The following is an 18,437-nucleotide window of genomic DNA, read 5'->3' on the forward strand; positions in this document are numbered from 1 at the left end:
TCTCTCCTCTCTTTCTCTCTCTCCTCTCTTTCTCTCTCTCCTCTCTTTCTCTCTCTCCTCTCTTTCTCTCTCTCCTCTCTTTCTTTCTTTCTCTCCATTTTATTTTTTTTTCTTCTTTTTTTCCCTCCCTCAGAAGACTGCAAAGGTGGCTGTCTGAACGCAGGAAGGAACTGGCTGCTTTTAGCTTGTTATTGTCAAACTAAACTTTGGAGAGGTCTGTTTGACATTTACATTTACTAAAAGTTTTACATATTGTCCCCCACAAATCTGAGTCTATGAACAGAACTCTACACAAACCCTTCAAAACTTAATTGCCACTTTCAAGACATTGATGAGGTCTTTTGCATTCAAATTGGTATCTGCTGCCAGTCTTCTGCCTTAGAGCATCTACAATTACACTCGAACTCTAGTACGCATTTACATTTACATTTCCTTCTGATACCAGGTATTCTAAAGACCATTATTCTTCCCAAAAGCCTTACGTCAGTCACAGCAGAAGGAGTCTCAGTGTTGTAGGCATACAGTTAGGACAGCTTTACTGCTGGAAAGGAGAAGTGTGCATCTCAATTACAACCAATTTGCCTATGAAGAATTGTAGTGTGGGCAGTGCTCTATCTTTGATAAGAAGGATGACATTTTTCCCCCTGAAAGCTCTCACGAAAGACTTGAAAGGAAGCTAGTTTTCTTGTCCTGCATGTCTGTGACTCCTGAAGTGCTCCAAAGATGGGGCCATGCAGGTATTGCCTTCCCCACTCGCAAGGGAGCAGATCCAACCTACACTGGGCCCTATGTCTTGCTCTTGTCCTGGATTATCAGAGGGAGGTGGCAGATAAGAGGGTGAACTGGCAGCGTCACCACTTTCTACTTGAATGTAACATGGAAATCATTTCTTGTCTCTAAACTTTGCTTGAAATCACTGATAGAATTTTGCACTGCTGATACAGTGCACCTTGTTACCTGACTGGTAAGGAGGCAGAGGATTTGAGTTTGTGAGGTTTGTGTTTGCTTTTTGTCATTGAAACTCCTTTGTTTATGATTCATGGATATGAGATCCCCAGAACAGCAGCTAAAGGACTCCTCAAGATAGAATTGTTTCCCGTTTGATAGTAACAGTAGTGAATAAAATCCCTTATAGCCTAATTTGGAGAAAGTCTGAGCTCCACATATTTTATTTAGGACTGTAAAAGAATTATTCAGTTTTCTTGTGTCAAACACCAAAAGTTAGGAAATAACATTAATGTGAGTTCACAGGCTTTACATCAAAAGAATCAATATTACAGTCCCTTGGGTATTAATGTTAACGATTAAACTGCAGTACAGGCTCTGAACAGCTTGAGGTACATGCCACCTGCTGGTGTTAGCAGTGTGACTCCTTCAATGAGAGGACTGAAGTAACATGGCTTAACACACTCTTAGCTAAAGAACTGGTAGATCTGGGAGTGTACTTTTCCCAGTGGCAGTCCCACAGCATGAAATGGCAGTTTTTCCTTCTCCATGTATATTGTACTGTATATTGGAAAGAAATATGTTAATGCTAAGCTGCTAATAGAGAAAATACAGGCACAAACTGAATGAGAATGCAAGAAATTCCCCATTAATATTGGGATGAGGAACAGAAAAACCAAACAATAAACAGGGTTTTCTGGTGAAGGTGTTCAGGTGGTCCAGAGTCTCCATTCTTGGAGATATAACATCAACTGGCTGTGCCCCTGAGCTGCTGTTGATGCTGTTTTGAGTAGGTGGGTTGGACTAGATTATTTTCAGAGGCCCCTTGGAGAGAGGAGGACTTTGTGTTTGGAATTTTCAGAGCAAAGAAAGTGCACCCTTTTCAAAACTCATTTATTAGGGAAAAGTGTTTACTGTACACATCAGCTGGCCTTGTACAGAAGATATGATGTTCTTGTTAACACCGGACTCATTATCAGTGCATTGCAGGGCCAATATCTGTCCGTGTCTGTTGCTGTATGTCTGGATACATGTGCTGATTTTTTTATTCTTGGTGAAAAAGAGGATATTCCTGGGAAAATCTAGGCCTAGAACATCTCTAGGTATGTCTGATTTTGTTGAAATGCTATATCTTTATCAGCTTAATACTTTCTCTTTCAGATGAACTTGGTTTACACTACCTCTTCTTTCTCCAAATTTTATAAGCAGTCCACTGTTACAGAAGTCAGGTAAGACTGTGGTTAAAGCATTCATATTACTGCTGGATAATATGTGATATAATGGGCCTACAAGAGAAGCCTGGTTTTGGTTGCTGTGAATTAATCATTCTGGTTATCATTTGTACTGATAGCAAAATACATGTGTAACCTGCACCAATTCCTTTCACGCAAGCAAGGGCAAACTAAAGTCATTTCAACTCTTTGTTTTCTGCAGGGTAAATGGAAGTTTAAGATTAATTTAAGTTACACTGAAATAACATCCCTGAAGAATTATGGTGATACTTCATCTAATAGGTCATTGATACCATGATGTTTAGCCAGTGCTAACATCATCTAACATGCTGTTACAAAGTGCTATATTATTTACAAAATTTGATGTATTTTGTAGATGTTATTGATATTAAATTATTTTGTACTGACAGATGTCTTTGCATGGGAAAAAGGAAAAACCTCTGTGCTGCAATCGAGTATGTTTACTTCAGTATTAAATGTGCAATTGATGTGAAAGGATTAAGTATCTCAATCCTCATGAACTAAGCACAGTCTTGGAATAGGAGTTTCTGCCTTATGTTTGATTTAAGGAATCATCATCTCATCTGATGAGCAAAGATTGATGTGACCATATTCAGCATCTGAAGTATTATCTAAGTAGTCTAGAAATTGGTCCTTGCGCACTACGGTACTCAGTACAGGGAGACATGCACTGAGATGCAGAGTTCTGCATTCCTGGAGATGGCAATTGTACCATTTCTGTTATGATTTTTAGGGGGTAACCTGGCTCTAACTCAAGTAGTTAAGACATTCTTGGCAAATTATGAAAGCCAGGAAATCATCCTAGTGAAGATCCTCAGCTAGGCATAAGGCATGCATTTTGGGGCTCCTTTCTTCAGGAAAGAAAATACATTTATTGATTCAAACCAACATGACAATTTGTAAATGAGCCATGTTGTTCAAAAGAAGCTTGTGTTAAGAGTCTAGTCTTCAGAGAACGTTCAAGGTGATAGTAATCTGTAGGACCTTCTTATTTCAGTAACAACAATAATGGAGGCCTTCTTATTCACTTCTGGATCGTGTTTGTGGTACCGCAGGCGAAAGGCCAAGCACTGTGTGAGGACTGTGTGGCTGCCATTTTAAAGGATTCTATTCAGACAAGCATTGTTAACAGGACCTCAGTGGGAACTCTTCAGGGCCTTGCAGTTGACATGGACTCCATCGTACTAAGTGGTTAGTATCAGCACATGACCCTGTCCTTGAAGGAAATACTTTTTTAATAAATAAGTTTTTCCCCTTGGAGTTGCAGATTCTATAAACATACCAACATCTCTATCCTATGCTTCTTATGGGGGGGGGGGGGGAAGAGGATGGGGCTGATGGTGTAGAAAAGAAAAGATTGGAAGTCAAATTAAGGTGCGAAATAGCTTGGTCTCTGAAGCAACCCTTCCTGTACTTGGAGTGCTTATGTTTTTATTCTGGAGCTAAGCCTGACACTTTGCAGCCAACTTAGATTTGGCTTAGGCTGTGACTTAGAAAGTATCAAAAGATTATGGGTCTCTTTTCATGCAAGGATCAAACTTCAACCTACTCCACTGAAAAGAGATTCTTATCACATCTTGATTAGAGTTAAATAAATAAACAGTATACATATATATTATAAAGCTACCTATTCATTAAACAACTTCTATATGTTATGCCATTCCTGTTTAGGAAAAAAAATTGGCAGGGAAGGCTTCAAGACCCTGTTTAATGTAATTACTTACAAAATAGGTTAAGATTTTTGTCTCTGTGAACAAAGGACAGATCAAGCTTTATGTGAATAAACCTCCCCAGTTGAAAGCTGAAAAATACTTTGAGACCAAGGGTGAGGAAATCACTTCCTAGGTACCTATGCCTCAAGCCTTCAACTGAATTGGACTGCTTATTTGAGATGCGGTCCCTTCATTCCTCAGGCACTGAGGTTCTGTCTGCAGACATGACTGATACTTCCAAAGCAGCTTGCAGGATTTACAGAGATGGGGTGGGCTAGGGCAGTTTCCCTTGTTGAGACAGCTGTTTCATTCTATGTGCTTAGTGCTAGGATTAGAAATTCTGGGTTTTGTGCAAATGTGAAGGCTCACATGACCTTTCTTCTGTGCAGCAGGTCTTCGGTCAGATTACTGGTCGACAACAGGAACAGGTAATTCACCATTTTGGCAGCTTCCTGGCAGAGGTAGAGAATGAGTTCTAATTCATGTCTTAAAACTCAAAGTTACTGCTCAGTATTAATTTAAAAGGGTCATATTCAGCCTTGGCATTCCTAAGAGTTTTGCATTTGATTCTGCCTTGATTTTGACTGTTAAACTTTGAATCAGTGTCATGGTGGGGAATAAACTTAGTCGTTTTCCGTTTACTCTATGCTGAAAAGAATATAAACCTGTTCTAATCTGGGCAGTACTGAATTTAAATCTGCTTATTGGCTTTTACCTTGAACAATAACAGAGTTTTTGTCTATCTTTTATCCTTCTTATTCCCTTTTCTCCAAGCTTAATGATGCGTTTTTCTTTTAGATGAATTCCCCAGCGGAAGTTAGTCCAAGCAGTTCAATTTAGCCAGGGTAAAGGGAGACACTGTTTATATTCCTGTCTGATTTAGTGTTTTAAACTGTGAGATTCTTTCCTGGTATGCAGAGACTTCACAAGCAGACAAGCACAATTCAAAAGTACATCACAGCTCTGTTCATTAGCACATGGAGTAGATACTTAGAAAAAAATGCTGCTAGGCTAAGCATTAATATACTAACGAACTTTGAGCTACCTGCTAAGTCTTTGGTTTAAGCGCTGTCAGTCAGACAGGGGCTTGCTGGTATCTCTTGCTTCTTGACACAGGCTTATTCTTTTTGTTGTCAAATCACACTCTTCCAATGTCTTTATTCCCCTCCATATCTACGGTTGTGGGGTTTTTTTGGGTTTTTTTTTTTTGTTTTTTTTGGTGGTTTTTTTTTTTTTTTGTTTGTTTTTTTTTTGAGAGATTAACTTGTATAAGGCCTGCTCTGAAAGTAATGCTTCCTATTTTGTTTTACTGGCCCATGATGTCAGAGGAAGATGTTGGTGGCAAGGCAATAGATGCTGAACCTTCTTGTCAGTGTTCTCTTACATTTTGTTGCCATGGAACAGATGGCAGCAGAGGGGCAGTCTGACAAAATGGAATCAGTCATGGAATCATAGAATCATAGAATGGCTTGGGTTGGAAGGGATCTCAAGGATCATCAAGCTCCAACCCCCCCCCCCCCCCCCCTCCTTCCATCTCTTTGAGACTGCTCCTTGGTAGAGATTGCCTCAGTGTTTCCCAGCAGACTGAAGGCTTCCATACGGTTGAGTTTTTCCTGTAAATAACCTTTTGGGTACTTCCTACTATCTTTACGTTACTGTCACCGTACAGTCGTTGAATTCCTCCATTTGAAAAAAATGGCACCCACTGACATTCATCAATGCTACCTGATGTTACTGGAGAGCAAACAGTGGGTGTGAGCACAATGAGGAAATAGGTGATACATCTGGTGACAGTGGGTCACCTCTGCAGATGTGTACAAGTTCATCATGCAGGCTCTTATTCATCACTGGTAAAAACGCACAGGTAATGGTGGTGACTATGTTGAAAAACAGTGTTTTGTAGCTGAGAATTTTCTCTACCAGATAGTGTTATTGCACTCTTTGTATCTGTTGTAGTTTCCAGGGAAATAAATAGATAATGTTACTTTGAGAGCAACCTACTTAAATTGTATTGTTGCCTTCTAAGATGGTCTTTCCAAACAACACAATCCCACAGACTATTTTTTCTTAGTATCCTTTTTCTTAATACTTCCAGATACTTTCCTGAACACAAATAGCTGGAAATTTGCATTTGTTTAAGATAGTTTCATTGCACCTTGTCTGATGACATTAGTCTTCCCAGTTATCCCAGAAAAAAATCTCGTAGTAGATTTTCTGCTATGAAAAATGTAGCATCTGATGATCTCTTGTTTGTTTTGCTTTTCACAGTCGAGTCATGTTAGTGCATTACAGTCAGTCCTGCAACTAACTGTGACAAAAATAAATCCTTTTTTAGTAGTTCAAATTCAAAATCTCACAATATATTGTAATATTTCCTTGGCATGTCTCTTTATGGGCATTTTAATTACATAACAAATATCTTGGTGCTCACTTGCAAAGCAATTTCATTTTCCAGTTCAGTGTTCCAGGGTAGAGGAATAGTTTTTAAAATGTCATTTATCTATTTATTTTAGGTTTAACCTGTTGTCTTTCATAGAATGAGATAGGGGTGACCTGCCATGTTCTAAACATCTTTCAAAGATTTACTGTGCTGTCGGTCACAGATGATGACTGTTATCTGTGAGTAGTGCTCATATCAGTGAAGTTGCAGAACATGAATTGCTATGACAGTTCAGAAAATCACATATTGGTGCAGTTTCATTTGCTGGGTTCCCTTGTTTATGTCTGTTTAAGTCTGTAGAATATGGTGAAGAGATGGAAGTGGGATTAAATGCATTCTCAGCCTGAGTGGTGCTGTTGATACAACAGAAGGGAGGGATGCCATCCAGAGGGACCTTGAGAAGTAGACCTATATGAACCTAATGGGGTTCAACAAGGCCAAGTGCAAGGTGTTGCGCTTGGGCCAAGGCAATAGCAAGTGTATGTACAGTCAGGGAGAAGAACTTACTGAAGCAGCCCTGTGGAGAAGGACTTGGGCATCCTGGTGGATGAGAAGCTTGAGGAAAGCCAACAGTGTGTGCCTGCAGCCTGAAAGGCCGTCTGTATCCTGGGCTGCATCAAAAGAGGGGTGGCCAGCAGGAAGAAGGAGATTTTTTTCCCTCAATATTATGCTTCTGAGGCCCTAGTTGGAATACTGCGTCCAGGTCTGGGGCTTTCAGCACAAGTAAGGCATGAAGCAGTTGGAGCAGGTCCAAAGGAGGCCACAAAGATGATCTAAGAGCAAGAGAATCTCTCCTATGAAGGAATGTTCAGGTAGCTGGGATTGTTCAGTCTGGAGTAGAGAAAGTGTAGGGAGACCTCTCTGGGGCCTTCCAGTGCTTGAAGGGAGCTTAGGAGGAATATCAACTTTTTACATGGGAAGGCAGTGGTAGGACAAGGAAGAATGCTTTTAAACTAAAAATGGGAGATCTAGTTTAAATGTTAAGTGGATATTTTTCATATAGAGGGTAGTGAGGCACAGGCTGCACAGAGAAGCTGTGGTTACCCCATCCTTGGAAGCATTCAAAGCCAGGTAGGATGTGGCCCTGGGCAACCAGATCCATTGCGTGGAAGCCTTACCCATGGCAGGGTGGTGGAAGTGAATGGTCTTTAAGATTCCTTCCATTTCAAGCCATTCTATGGTTTAATGACTCTATGATTACTTCTAGCTCCAGGGCATGCTCTGAGTTCTATGCATCATGCTCTTTACCAGCAGTGAGCTAGTTACATTGTAATTCACTTCGTAGCAATAACGATAGTAATAGAATTGTAAGGAATTTCTGTTGATTTAAAACTGGCTGTGTTAGGGGTGAGAAAATATGCAGAAAGAGCTACTACTAAAAAAAAACAAAAACCACAACAATTACTGGAAAGAGATAAAAGAAGGAAAGACGATAGTTCAACCAGAGCTTAAAATAGCTATAACTGTAATTGAATGCAAATGGCATGTGACTGAGCATTTATTGCATTAGTTTCAAGATTATGATTTAGAAGTGAAAGCTGGGCAAGGCCTGCCTCTTCCTGCCTTAACAACTAGTGATTGAGGTACCAGCATTCCATCTGAGTTGATGAGTGAGGGCTAATTTTCCACAGTGCTACTAGTTCTACTACTGTAACTATTTCGGATACTTGTCTCCTTAGAAGGTAGAGATTCATGCAAATATCTACTGAGTTTTATTTTCCCTAATTTGCTTGTTTGCTCCTTCTCACCTTTCAAAGTGCTACATTAAGAGTTCTAGCTATGACCAAACAAAAAAATCCCTAAACATTTTGCTGAATGGGAACTTCTGTATTTAATGGAAACAAAGAACTCAATATATTTGACTTGAAGCTTTGTTCAGCTTCATTTGAATGTATGCAAGTAGGATAACTTTTTGGTAATTTGTTGAATTTTAATTTTAATAAAAATAGATTGTGTTGGCAAAGTTGTATTGGCGATTTTTTACAGCACTTTTTTTTTAACAGTGACTTCCAATACTGCAAATGTTTTCAGAACTTGACATTACAAAATGCTAGTCTGAATTCATTTTGGCTCTACTTTGCACAGGAGGCTAAACAAGAGAATTTCTAGAATCACTTCCAACCTGTATTAATAGGTGAATCTGAACATTTCCTAGGGAATAATTGCTTGTTATTTATCCTTTGGAGGTCCACAGATCTTTGTTAACTGCGAACATGTGCTGCACAAAATGGCAGAGCTTTTGTACCAGTACCCTTACAGCTATTTATTTACATTTATTTACCTTATTTACATTTATATGTTTGCTATGCTCTTTAGCTTTATGAATAGACTTCCCCTTGATCACAGACTTTTAAATTGAATAAGAACAGTGAGTGGCATAGATTTTGTTTTCCTGTTTGATATGCAAACATTCTTATATTGCTTTAGTTCAAGTTTTTGTACTCTGCATGGATTTAAGTGTTGGTTTTGAGCAGGTTCCCAGTGCTGAAAATGTGATGTTTCCGCAGGAACAAACTGTATGTATGATCTACATGCCGATCGTCTACATGAGCATTTTCCTCTAGATATCCGTGCTGCCTCTGGGGGAACAATCTGCTATCTTAAACTGATAGCATTAGTGGGTCATCTTATTCGTCTGTCAGTAGTATCCCTTCAGATTGAAGCAGATAACTGCATCACTGACTCACTGACTATTTATGACTCTTTGATGCCAATCAAACATAAGATACTGTATCGGTGAGTATATGTTCTCGCTGAGAATTCATCAAAAAGCTTTTCTGAAGATTTGTCATATTATTATTATTATTTGCTTTGTTTAAAATACTCTGATCTCTATGCACACAATAGCAAAAATACTTTATTTTTTATTTTTTCAAATCCCTGTAAAGAAGTGGAAAAGTTGAAGAAACTGTTACATATTCTTCAGATTCCTCTTTATGTTTTTAAATAGAGTGCACGTGCATAATGAAATATGAAAAGTTCATGCATTAATGGGTGGAATTTTCTCTTTATCAGTGGGAAACAGATGAAAGCTGGAAGAAAATGTCATAGTTTCCTCCTGTAAGAGAACTTGTCTTCCACATAAGTTGTGCTTGTTTAGCTTGGAGAAGGCTCCAGAGGGACCTCACTGGGGCCTTGCAGTATTTGAAGGGAGCTTATAAGCAGGAGCGGGACCAGGTTTTTACACAGTGTGATAGCGATAGGACAAGAGGCTTTAAACTAAAAGAGTATTTATGTTAGATGTTAGGAAGAAACTTTAAGGGTGATAAGGCACTGGCACAGCCTGCCCAGAGAGTTTTGGATGCTCCATACCTGAAGGCATTCAAGGACACATTGCACTGCTCTAATTAGAGGCACTTCTTTATTTAAATACATGGGTTTATTATTATTATTTAACTAAGCTTCAAAGTACATAAGTGCTGCAGCGGAGAAAAACACATAATGGGAACAACGTGTTATTGATACAAATCACTCCTTTCTTCCCCCCTTAGAGCTTGCGAACCAGCTGATTCCTTGGTGTCACTTGTGTCCACAAATAATCTCATGCTGGTAATGTTTAAGGCAGCACACAAAAAGGAACAGAAGGGATTCCACGGCTATTTTGAGGTCATTACGCAAGAAAGTGAGTTTCTTATGTGTTTGGAAATGTATTTATTGTATTCTTTCTACCTAAAAGCCATAAGTGGCTATCAGCTGCTCACATTAGCAGTCTACGCAAAATAAGAGTGTAGAAAGCTGAACCAGCACTGACTGAATTTAGTAGGTCAGAGCTGCAGTGTACCAGTAGGTGGAGTTGTTATTCCAGATGTGGCAGTGTTCGGTCCTTTCTCCTGGTTTGGGACTCAGTGATAATGTTAAAGGTGTTAGGACCTCAGCACTGAGAATTTGAGAAAGAAAAGCTTCAGTAGCTCTGACTGCATTTGATTGTTGGTCTCAGCTTCCTCAATAACACAAGGGAGCTGGTTGTGTTTGTTCATTGCGACTCTTTTCTGCCTTTTATTGATTTAAATTTGAAAAAATCGGCCATAATCACAATCAGTATAAGGAACCTCACCCTCGTAGCACAAAGACAAAAGTATAACACAGTCCAAAAGAGGAAATGAAGCTGCAATTAAGCTGCTCAAAAAGGCGTTGTTTACTTTCAGTGGTGAGAGTGATTAAGCACTGAAATACCATCATAGAAGCACATGATTAATTTTGCATCATAAGTAACTTTATGCTCAGGGTATGTTATTACTTGTTTGGTTTTGTTTGCTTTTAAACTGTAAATGCATTGATATATTGTTGAAAATACGTTTTGGCTTCCAGGAGGCTGATAATGCTTCACAGTGTTTTCTCCTGGTCCACTGAGCTAAGATAGAAGTCAACATCCCAGTAAAGGGCTCTCTTTAAAGAATGAAAAAACACTTTGTCATTCCCAAACCTCTGAGCTAAAGCTTGAAGTCATTTCTGACAACCTTAGAGTATCCAGCAGGGCAGTATGAGCTTCCTCTGTGGCATGTGCCTCTCATCAAGCAGAAGCTCAGCAAGAATTTATACAGTTTACAACCCTTACCTGTATGCAACACTGGAAAGGGTAATTTATGACAACCTGAAACCAGGTAGAGAGAATTCCTAAGCTGTCCAGTTTTACGGTGAAATATTTATAAGACTTGAATGAGTAGCTGACTAAATAGCTTTGTGGGAAATAGACAGTTTGCCATCTTTTGCCTCCTCTAATTTTTCTTTTTTCTCTAGGGTGTGGAAAAGCCATAGTGACAAAAGAGAAAATTGGCTATGAAGGGAGAATCACAAGTCCTTATTACCCAAGCTATTACCCTCCAAAATGCCTTTGTGCTTGGAACTTCCAGGTAACACGCCCTTCACAGTCAAGTCATGTTAATGTATTACAATAACTCTGAGATTGACTATGGCAAACATTAGTTATTTTTGGTAGTTCAACTTCCAAAAATCACAGTTTATTTTAATCAGTCTTCTTTGTTGACCTTCAAAAGCATAAACTTATGTTCTGGCTTAGCTCTTTTTGCATTTCTGGATGGCTTTGATGGCTTGTTCTTTCTTTAAAACATTGCCCTCCTTCTCAGTAAAGGGGTGGTGTTTTTCAAGTCATGGATAAAATGTATTAGTACATCCTCTCTTGTAGAAGGATTAGATGTCCAAATTGTGAAAATAAAACAGACTGCAAAATTGATATTTTGGGGAAATTTTCTGGTACTTGTTTGGAATCACAGGTTTTCCTTCTGTAAAGAACAGGACAATGGATAAAAAGTGTTCTACTCCGCCCATCTTCCTACTTCAGCTGCTAGTTACCCATGTGGAATTTTACCAGTTTGAATGATGTCCAGCTAGCTAAGATCTGCTGCTTTTTCCTCCTCTAGAAAATTTGGATGATGACCTTTTTGCTAAACTTCAGCCTGGACTTCTGAAGTTTGCCAACATAAGTCTTGGGAGTTGTCTGTATTTTTTTCTCAAAACAGTTTATTTTCCCTGTAGTTCAATGTTGAAATTTTCCACATTATGCATTTTCTATAAGAAAGGAGAAAAAAAGTCCTCATTTCTTGATTCTTGTTGTGGCTCAGCCCTTGCTTTTGCAAGAGGCAGCAGTGTTTCTTAAAAAGTTCTTTTTCTTTTAACAAAGGAAGTTACAATTAGCTCTTCTGATACTTATAGGCTTAAAATATTTTTTGTAATATTAGCAAGTCCTTGGCTGAACAGCTGCTAGAAAAGTCTACCATGTTATTGTCGAAATTACTAGCATTTCAAAGGTGGCACAGGTGCAGTGTCTTTGCTAACAATCCATTGTGGCTGTCTGTCCCTGCACAAGTAAATCTGGATGCATTTGAATGCTTTGATCGTGACACAAAAGCTGCCTTCTATCTATGGACAGTGGCTTTTTGAAGATGAAAGGGCTGTTGGCTAGAGGGGAAGAAAGCCTGCAGCTGTGGTGGCCCTTTGCCAGCCTTTGCTTTGACTGGGGACTAATAGCCATCAGGTGTCTCAGGTGCTGGCTGTTGAGTCAGGAAAGTCAGCACAGCTCACAGTGCTTGGCACCATAATTGCTGAGATCGGTCTAAAGGCTATCATGAACTACGTTCACAAAAGGAAAAGGAAGCTGGCTTGCACTGACCTTCTTACTCACAACAGACTCCACAGAAGAACCTCGGTATAGCTCTGAAGTTTCATAACTATACCATCAGTGAGAAAAATATTAAAGGCTGTGAGCGAGGATGGTGGAAAATTAATGAGCACATGTAAGTACTTCTGCATGCATTATTAAACACTACCAAAAGAAACGTTGTTAATCACTACTGTGGTTCACTTTGAGAGTTAACACAAAGACAGCAACACTTTGCTTGTGTTTCTTACGATTCTTTATCGCTATGGTTGATGATGTAACTGAACCTTCATAACTAGTGTGTTTAAAAAAATTAAAGAATAATTGAGTGAAAAGCTCCAGAAAGCTGAAAATAAAAGCCCTTGGTTTTCACTGGAGAGAAAGAAATGAGAAGTGCAGCTGAAGATAGGTGTCCAGTAAACCCTGATGTAAGTCTAGGGTGACTGAATAAAGTGTGTAGAAAGCTTTTTAAGTGTAACTAAACTCCATGATTGCTCACGAGGATGCCAAACTTAGTTGGCTTATCGGTGAAAGGCACTACAATGAGCTTATTGGAAACAAACTCCTTCCTTGTTCCAGTCACTGGCTTTTGAAAGAGAAACTGCAGAGGTGTCTGCCTGGGTATGCCATTTTAAAATGCTTTTTATTTACATAAATATTGCTGTTTTGCACCTATTTCTTCTACGATTTTTAAAATCACATTTAGGTCAATGAATGAGAAGGCAAGGCTGAATTCTAATTAAAAATATATATGTGTGTGTGTGTGTGTGTATATATATATATACATACATATATATATATGTTCAAATGGAAACATCAGTAAGATCAGACTTGATGGTGAATTTCTGAACTAATTAGTAAAACTACAAGTAGAGGAAGAAACATTTCCTTATTCTTTGATACCACATTGTACTTCTATAGAAACGATTCAGTTTGCCTGAAGCTACTGACACTGTATCTTAATGGGAATTGGCAGTCCAATGACACAGGCATGAAAAAAGCTGGTGAAGGCAGACAACACGGGGTGTATTTGTAGTAGGTTTTTCTTGGTCTTCTTTATGACATAAGTGGAAGAAACTGAAATTTTAGATTGCTGAGAGGTGGATTAAATAAAGGCAAAATCTGATGATGAGTTCATATTACAAGAATTTTCTCCATGAAAGACCCACTTTCAAGTAAGCCTATTCATTAAACATTCCACAGAATCAAATGTCACAGTATGACTCTCAGAAATGTATTCAGGGGTTAGTTTTGAAGAACTACAAAACAGTGCATGCCCAACACCAATTCTTCAGCTCCCTGAAATGGTAGCTTAAAACATAAATATAAATAAAGAATGGAATTATGAAGATAATAGAATCATATAATGGGCTGGGTTGAAAAGGACCATAATGATCATCCAGTTTTAACGCCCCTGCCACAGGCAAAGTCACCAACCACTAGACTGGGCTGCCCAGAGCCACCTCCAGCCTGGTCTTCAATGGTGCAGATGAAGTTTCTTCTTACCTCTAGAGCCAGCTTCATGTAACCAGAGACAAGAACTACATAGCTGCACTCAGTCCTTGTCGTTCTTCCAGAGGGTATACAAAATACATTGCTTTGCCTAGTTCCAGAAGTTGCAGCTAACAAAGTGCTTTAGCTGAAATTCTTATTGACAGAGAGATTGCCCTGCATTCATTGGCATGAAGTGCTGCTATGAAGAAATGCAATAGTTTCCCTCCATTCTCAGCTATCCCTTTGGTGTTGCAAACATAAACAGTAGAAAAAAATCACCTCTGGATAATACTGTATCAGTCTATTTAAAAACAAAATAACTCATTTTGTGTTCAAGTTCATTTTAAATGTAGTATGTGACTTTTCACTGCTGTCAAGAAAATGTATATGCTAAATGTGCTAAGAATTATTACAGATGCTTTTGTTTTTCTATCTATTTAGACTAATAAGTACTTGACAGGAGATCTAAAGCCACATGGTTTTCTTGTAAGTGTTGTATTTGGGGTGTTTTGTTGTTGTTCTGACAGAGGAGAAGGAGTTTACCTCTACTTGTAGCACAGCCTAAGTAGTTAATTGTCAGTTTTACCACATGTAGAATTGTATCCAGTTTTCAAATTTTCATCCAGCAACATTGTATGGGAAACTGTTAATCACAGCCTGAACCTCTGATTAACCATCTGAGGTAAATAATGCGTCAGCTGCAGGACTACAGGTGAAGGTAATTCAGCTGTACTTCTGGAAGGGGTAGAGCTTGATTCCACCTCTCCTACATCCCATTTAAGGGCTGACCACCACTATCACATTCTGTAGATTGCTCCTTTGTGGAGTTCTTGTGGTAAGCCTCAATGTTGGTGAGCACCCATCTTGACTGAAATCTTCAGCACTGGCGAATCTCTTCCTTATATATCCTCTGGTTATCCATTCACTTTGTAATTACAACTATACAAACATCTTCCTTTTAAAAATATGTATTGTTGAATTTCAGTGATGTTTAAATTGTACTTAAGGCAGTTTTGTTGTGAAGGTGGCTCTAGAAATCTATTGATTCCTTTTAGGTACTGTGGTTTCTATGTTGATCACCAAACAGTCTTCCATGTTGCAAGCTCTGCTGTTAACATTGAGCTTCAGTGCAGTTCAAAGGTGTCAGAGAAGCCCCTTCTGGTGGAGTATGGCAGCTATAACATCAGCCAGCGTAAGGCCAATTTTCACCTCTTCCAACCCATCTTTGCATTTTAGCCCTATAAAGTAGAACTTATCATGTTTGGTCAGACTTAATTATGTTTATGCTGGTAACTGTGTTGATATTAACTTCTCACTGCTAATCTTACTAAGCTAAGTAACCAGCAAACCAAGAGTCTTTTCTAGCTTGTCAAGGCTATGTGGCTAAGGTTTGTGAGCGTGTGCAGCATGCTTTGGTTTCCTGTGTACATACAGTGTATTCTCTCCTGTATAGTCCATAAAGCTTTCTGCGTGGCCAGAGCATGCACATGAAGTAATCCTGGCAAACTTCTGAAGCCTCACGTTTCATTCTACCCGCACCAGTAGCTCTGCTTGCTATTTCCTTTATATTAAGTAAAACTTGGCGTAATGTGAGATCATCCACTTTGATTCATTTTATGATGAATGTCAGTCAGTTGAAGTCTGCTTTCCTTGTTTTCATCGCCAAAGTTCTGTTTGCAATCTTCCTGTTACCACAAAGAGTGCTAGGTAATGAACGCGGTTTGCTGAATAACCAACTGCTTGTTCTAATTAGTGTGCAAGTAGAAATTTTTGCAGTTTTTTCTTTTTTGTTTTGTTTCTTTTTTTTTTTTTTTTTTAAACCTCCAGCATGTCCACCCGGGTATTTCAAGTGTTCTACTGGCTTATGCATCCAGCAGATGCAGCGCTGTGATGGGGTAAACAACTGCTTCGATGAAAGTGATGAACTCTTCTGTGGTTTGTATTCACTTACCAGAGATCTGGACTACAAAACCCACTGAATCACTGAATGTATCCTCTGGTCTTATGAGGCAGATTAAAAAAAAAAAAAAAAAAAAAAAAAAAAAAAAAAAGCTGAAACTTCTTTTAGGAGAATGAAAGAAAGAAGGATGTTTCCAACTTTATTTGTCCAGGTTCAGGCCATCATTTGTGGTCTCTTGAGAATTTTATGAAATAAAAAACCTAGAAATGAAGAAGGTATGTTATTGACAAGCAAGAGGGAAAAAATTAATATGGAAAAATGGTTGTAAGAGATTGTATTTTAGGTTTTTTCTTCATTGATAAATGCTGGTAAATGTGAAGTTCTGTTCTATTTCAAGAGCAGTTATTTTATTTTCATGTGGGAATGGCAAATTGTGTTGGACACAGTAGATGAGAGTGATAATAAATGTCTGTGGTTGAAATAGCACAAGCCATTCCACTTGGGGCACTATGTGAACTAGTGCTGCTTACTGATGTCTTCTGCTTGTTGTTTTCTCCATGTGTAATGTGGCATTTAAATTCATCCTGGTAGAGTGCAGTGAAGCTATGGCAGTGATACCTGGACATGGTCAGGAGCATAGTGTTAGTACCGTGATGATGCTTCTGTAACTGACTTGATTTGTGTTTTAAAGTTGTCCCTGAGTGGAACTGTAACTCCAGCTTTGTGATACGGGATAACTTGCTTGTCTGCAATGGAGTAAGTGATTGTGAGAATGGAGAAGATGAGCAGAACTGCACTGACAGTAAGGCTTCTCTCTTGGTTGTTTGTTTAATACTCTCTATTATTCACTCCATCCTGATTTGAATACTAGATGCAGTATCTGTGGAGCTAAAAGGCAAATCTAACACAGGCTTTATAATTCTTTTCAATTTTCTGTTATGCTTGTAAACAAGTAGCTATTGATCTAAATTGTTGTGGAATTATTGTGAACTCATGAACATCTGTTTCAGTGAAATGAGACATGAGCATTAACTACAGTGGGTGTGGGACATTCATCTAGGGATTGAATTCCCAGATTTTATCTCCTTAAAGTAAAATTTTTGGCAAATTATTTCCTGGACTTTGTTTTACCATAAGTAAAATATCAAGAAATAAGGATTGTTTCTTTGGAACTGTTTTCAGAGTTATAAGGCCGATGCTTTTCAAATGCTATGGAAGCTGTGTGTGTCTGGCAAATGAAAGTCTTCTATTTCTTTAACTTCTCAGAATAAATGGATAAATTGGCGTGTGAAAGGGAGCCCCGCTAGCAAGAGCTGCAAGTAACATTTTAAAAGAGATGTAAAGTTTATGAGCTGCTGAACTTTGACATTCCATGTAAATGGTCAGAGTATATTTCTGTCTATTGAGAAGAAAAATAGATTCCTTGGAGTAGCATCCCTTATTGTGAGGCATCGAGAAAAAAATGGGGAATGCAGTATTATTGGATACAATTAGTAGATTGCATCCACTGCAGCGTTTGTTTGTTTAAATGTAATACTGAGATATAGAGGAGGTTCCACTCCAGAGTACTGGATAGCCTTCTGTTCTTTGCCTAGCGCTTACTCTATTGGCATATTTTTGCAAGTATAATTATATTCACCAGTCCTCTGGGAACAGGTGAGTAGGAATCTGTGTACAAAGGCATCTCCAGCTTAGTACAGGCACTAGTGCAGATGCAGCTTTACTTGAATAACTTCTATTTAAAGATTGTATTAAGCTATCCTAGCCAAAGTGCTTTTTGCTGTGTTCTCTCCTGTCTGCATGTCTCTACATACATTAATTTTGTCTGTGCAGATGTGTGTTTATGTGTAAAGCCATTCCAGTATTCATCTTTCTTTTTCCACACAACTATTTCAGGTATTCCTTGCACCAACCATGCATTTAAGTGCAGGAATAACATATGCATTAAGAAACAAAATGCAAAATGTGATGGGACTGTGGATTGTACTGATGGAAGTGATGAAAGCAGTTGTAGTAAGTCCTTCCTGTTGTTTTGTACTTTGAACATTCAAAGCCCTTTATTTCTTCCTCTTTTAGAGTACGTATTACTCATGCAGCATGCAGTGAGGTTTTTATTATATCTACTTGGTGACAGTGGGACAGCGGTCAGCTATCAGTTTACGTCAGATCTGATTGCAGTGTTTTTGGGAGGTGCAGTTTACAGCTATTGATAGTTTCAGCTGTAATGCTTATTACAGCTCGGTTAAGGAGCAGAGAAGCTAGGGTAACTGCAGGATGAACTTGGCCAGCTGGTTAATGGTGTTATTACTGCTGCAGCAGAGTCAAGTGTTCCTGTTGGAGTTGGAGACTGAGACTGCAAGAGTGACACAGGTGCAGTGCATGTTGTTGGACCACTTGGTTTCTGAGGTATTAGATGACCAAACTACACATACATAGCTATTAATGTGAACACACCATTCCCACTGTTTTTGCTGGCAATAAGTGCGTAGGTGCTACTGAACTTAATTCCCACAGGAAGTATTCCTTTCAGGTCAGGATTAATAGTAGGAGAAATAAATGAAGGGGGTGTCTGTTTCAG

General features: G+C 38.8%; 1 protein-coding gene across 4 annotated transcripts in view; it reads left to right on the forward strand.

The window, feature by feature from the left end:
- Positions 1 to 18,437, forward strand: part of TMPRSS7 (transmembrane serine protease 7) — a 31,794-nt gene that overhangs the window by 9,937 nt on the left and 3,420 nt on the right. For 3 of the 4 annotated variants that reach the window (XM_015878307.2, XM_032448050.1, XM_032448049.1), the window contains 11 exons: positions 2,107 to 2,174; positions 3,196 to 3,389; positions 4,300 to 4,338; positions 8,858 to 9,086; positions 9,842 to 9,972; positions 11,088 to 11,200; positions 12,495 to 12,601; positions 15,015 to 15,151; positions 15,787 to 15,894; positions 16,551 to 16,661; positions 17,756 to 17,872. In XM_015878307.2, coding sequence (XP_015733793.1) covers positions 2,107 to 2,174; positions 3,196 to 3,389; positions 4,300 to 4,338; positions 8,858 to 9,086; positions 9,842 to 9,972; positions 11,088 to 11,200; positions 12,495 to 12,601; positions 15,015 to 15,151; positions 15,787 to 15,894; positions 16,551 to 16,661; positions 17,756 to 17,872 — 1,354 coding nt within the window. Of the gene's footprint in view, positions 1 to 2,106; positions 2,175 to 3,195; positions 3,390 to 4,299; positions 4,339 to 8,857; positions 9,087 to 9,841; positions 9,973 to 11,087; positions 11,201 to 12,494; positions 12,602 to 15,014; positions 15,152 to 15,786; positions 15,895 to 16,550; positions 16,662 to 17,755; positions 17,873 to 18,437 lie in introns of those variants that run through there. The other variant, XM_015878325.1, reaches the window with a different exon arrangement.

Source organism: Coturnix japonica, chromosome 1, assembly GCF_001577835.2.
Source record: "Coturnix japonica isolate 7356 chromosome 1, Coturnix japonica 2.1, whole genome shotgun sequence".
Taxonomy (NCBI): domain Eukaryota; kingdom Metazoa; phylum Chordata; class Aves; order Galliformes; family Phasianidae; genus Coturnix; species Coturnix japonica.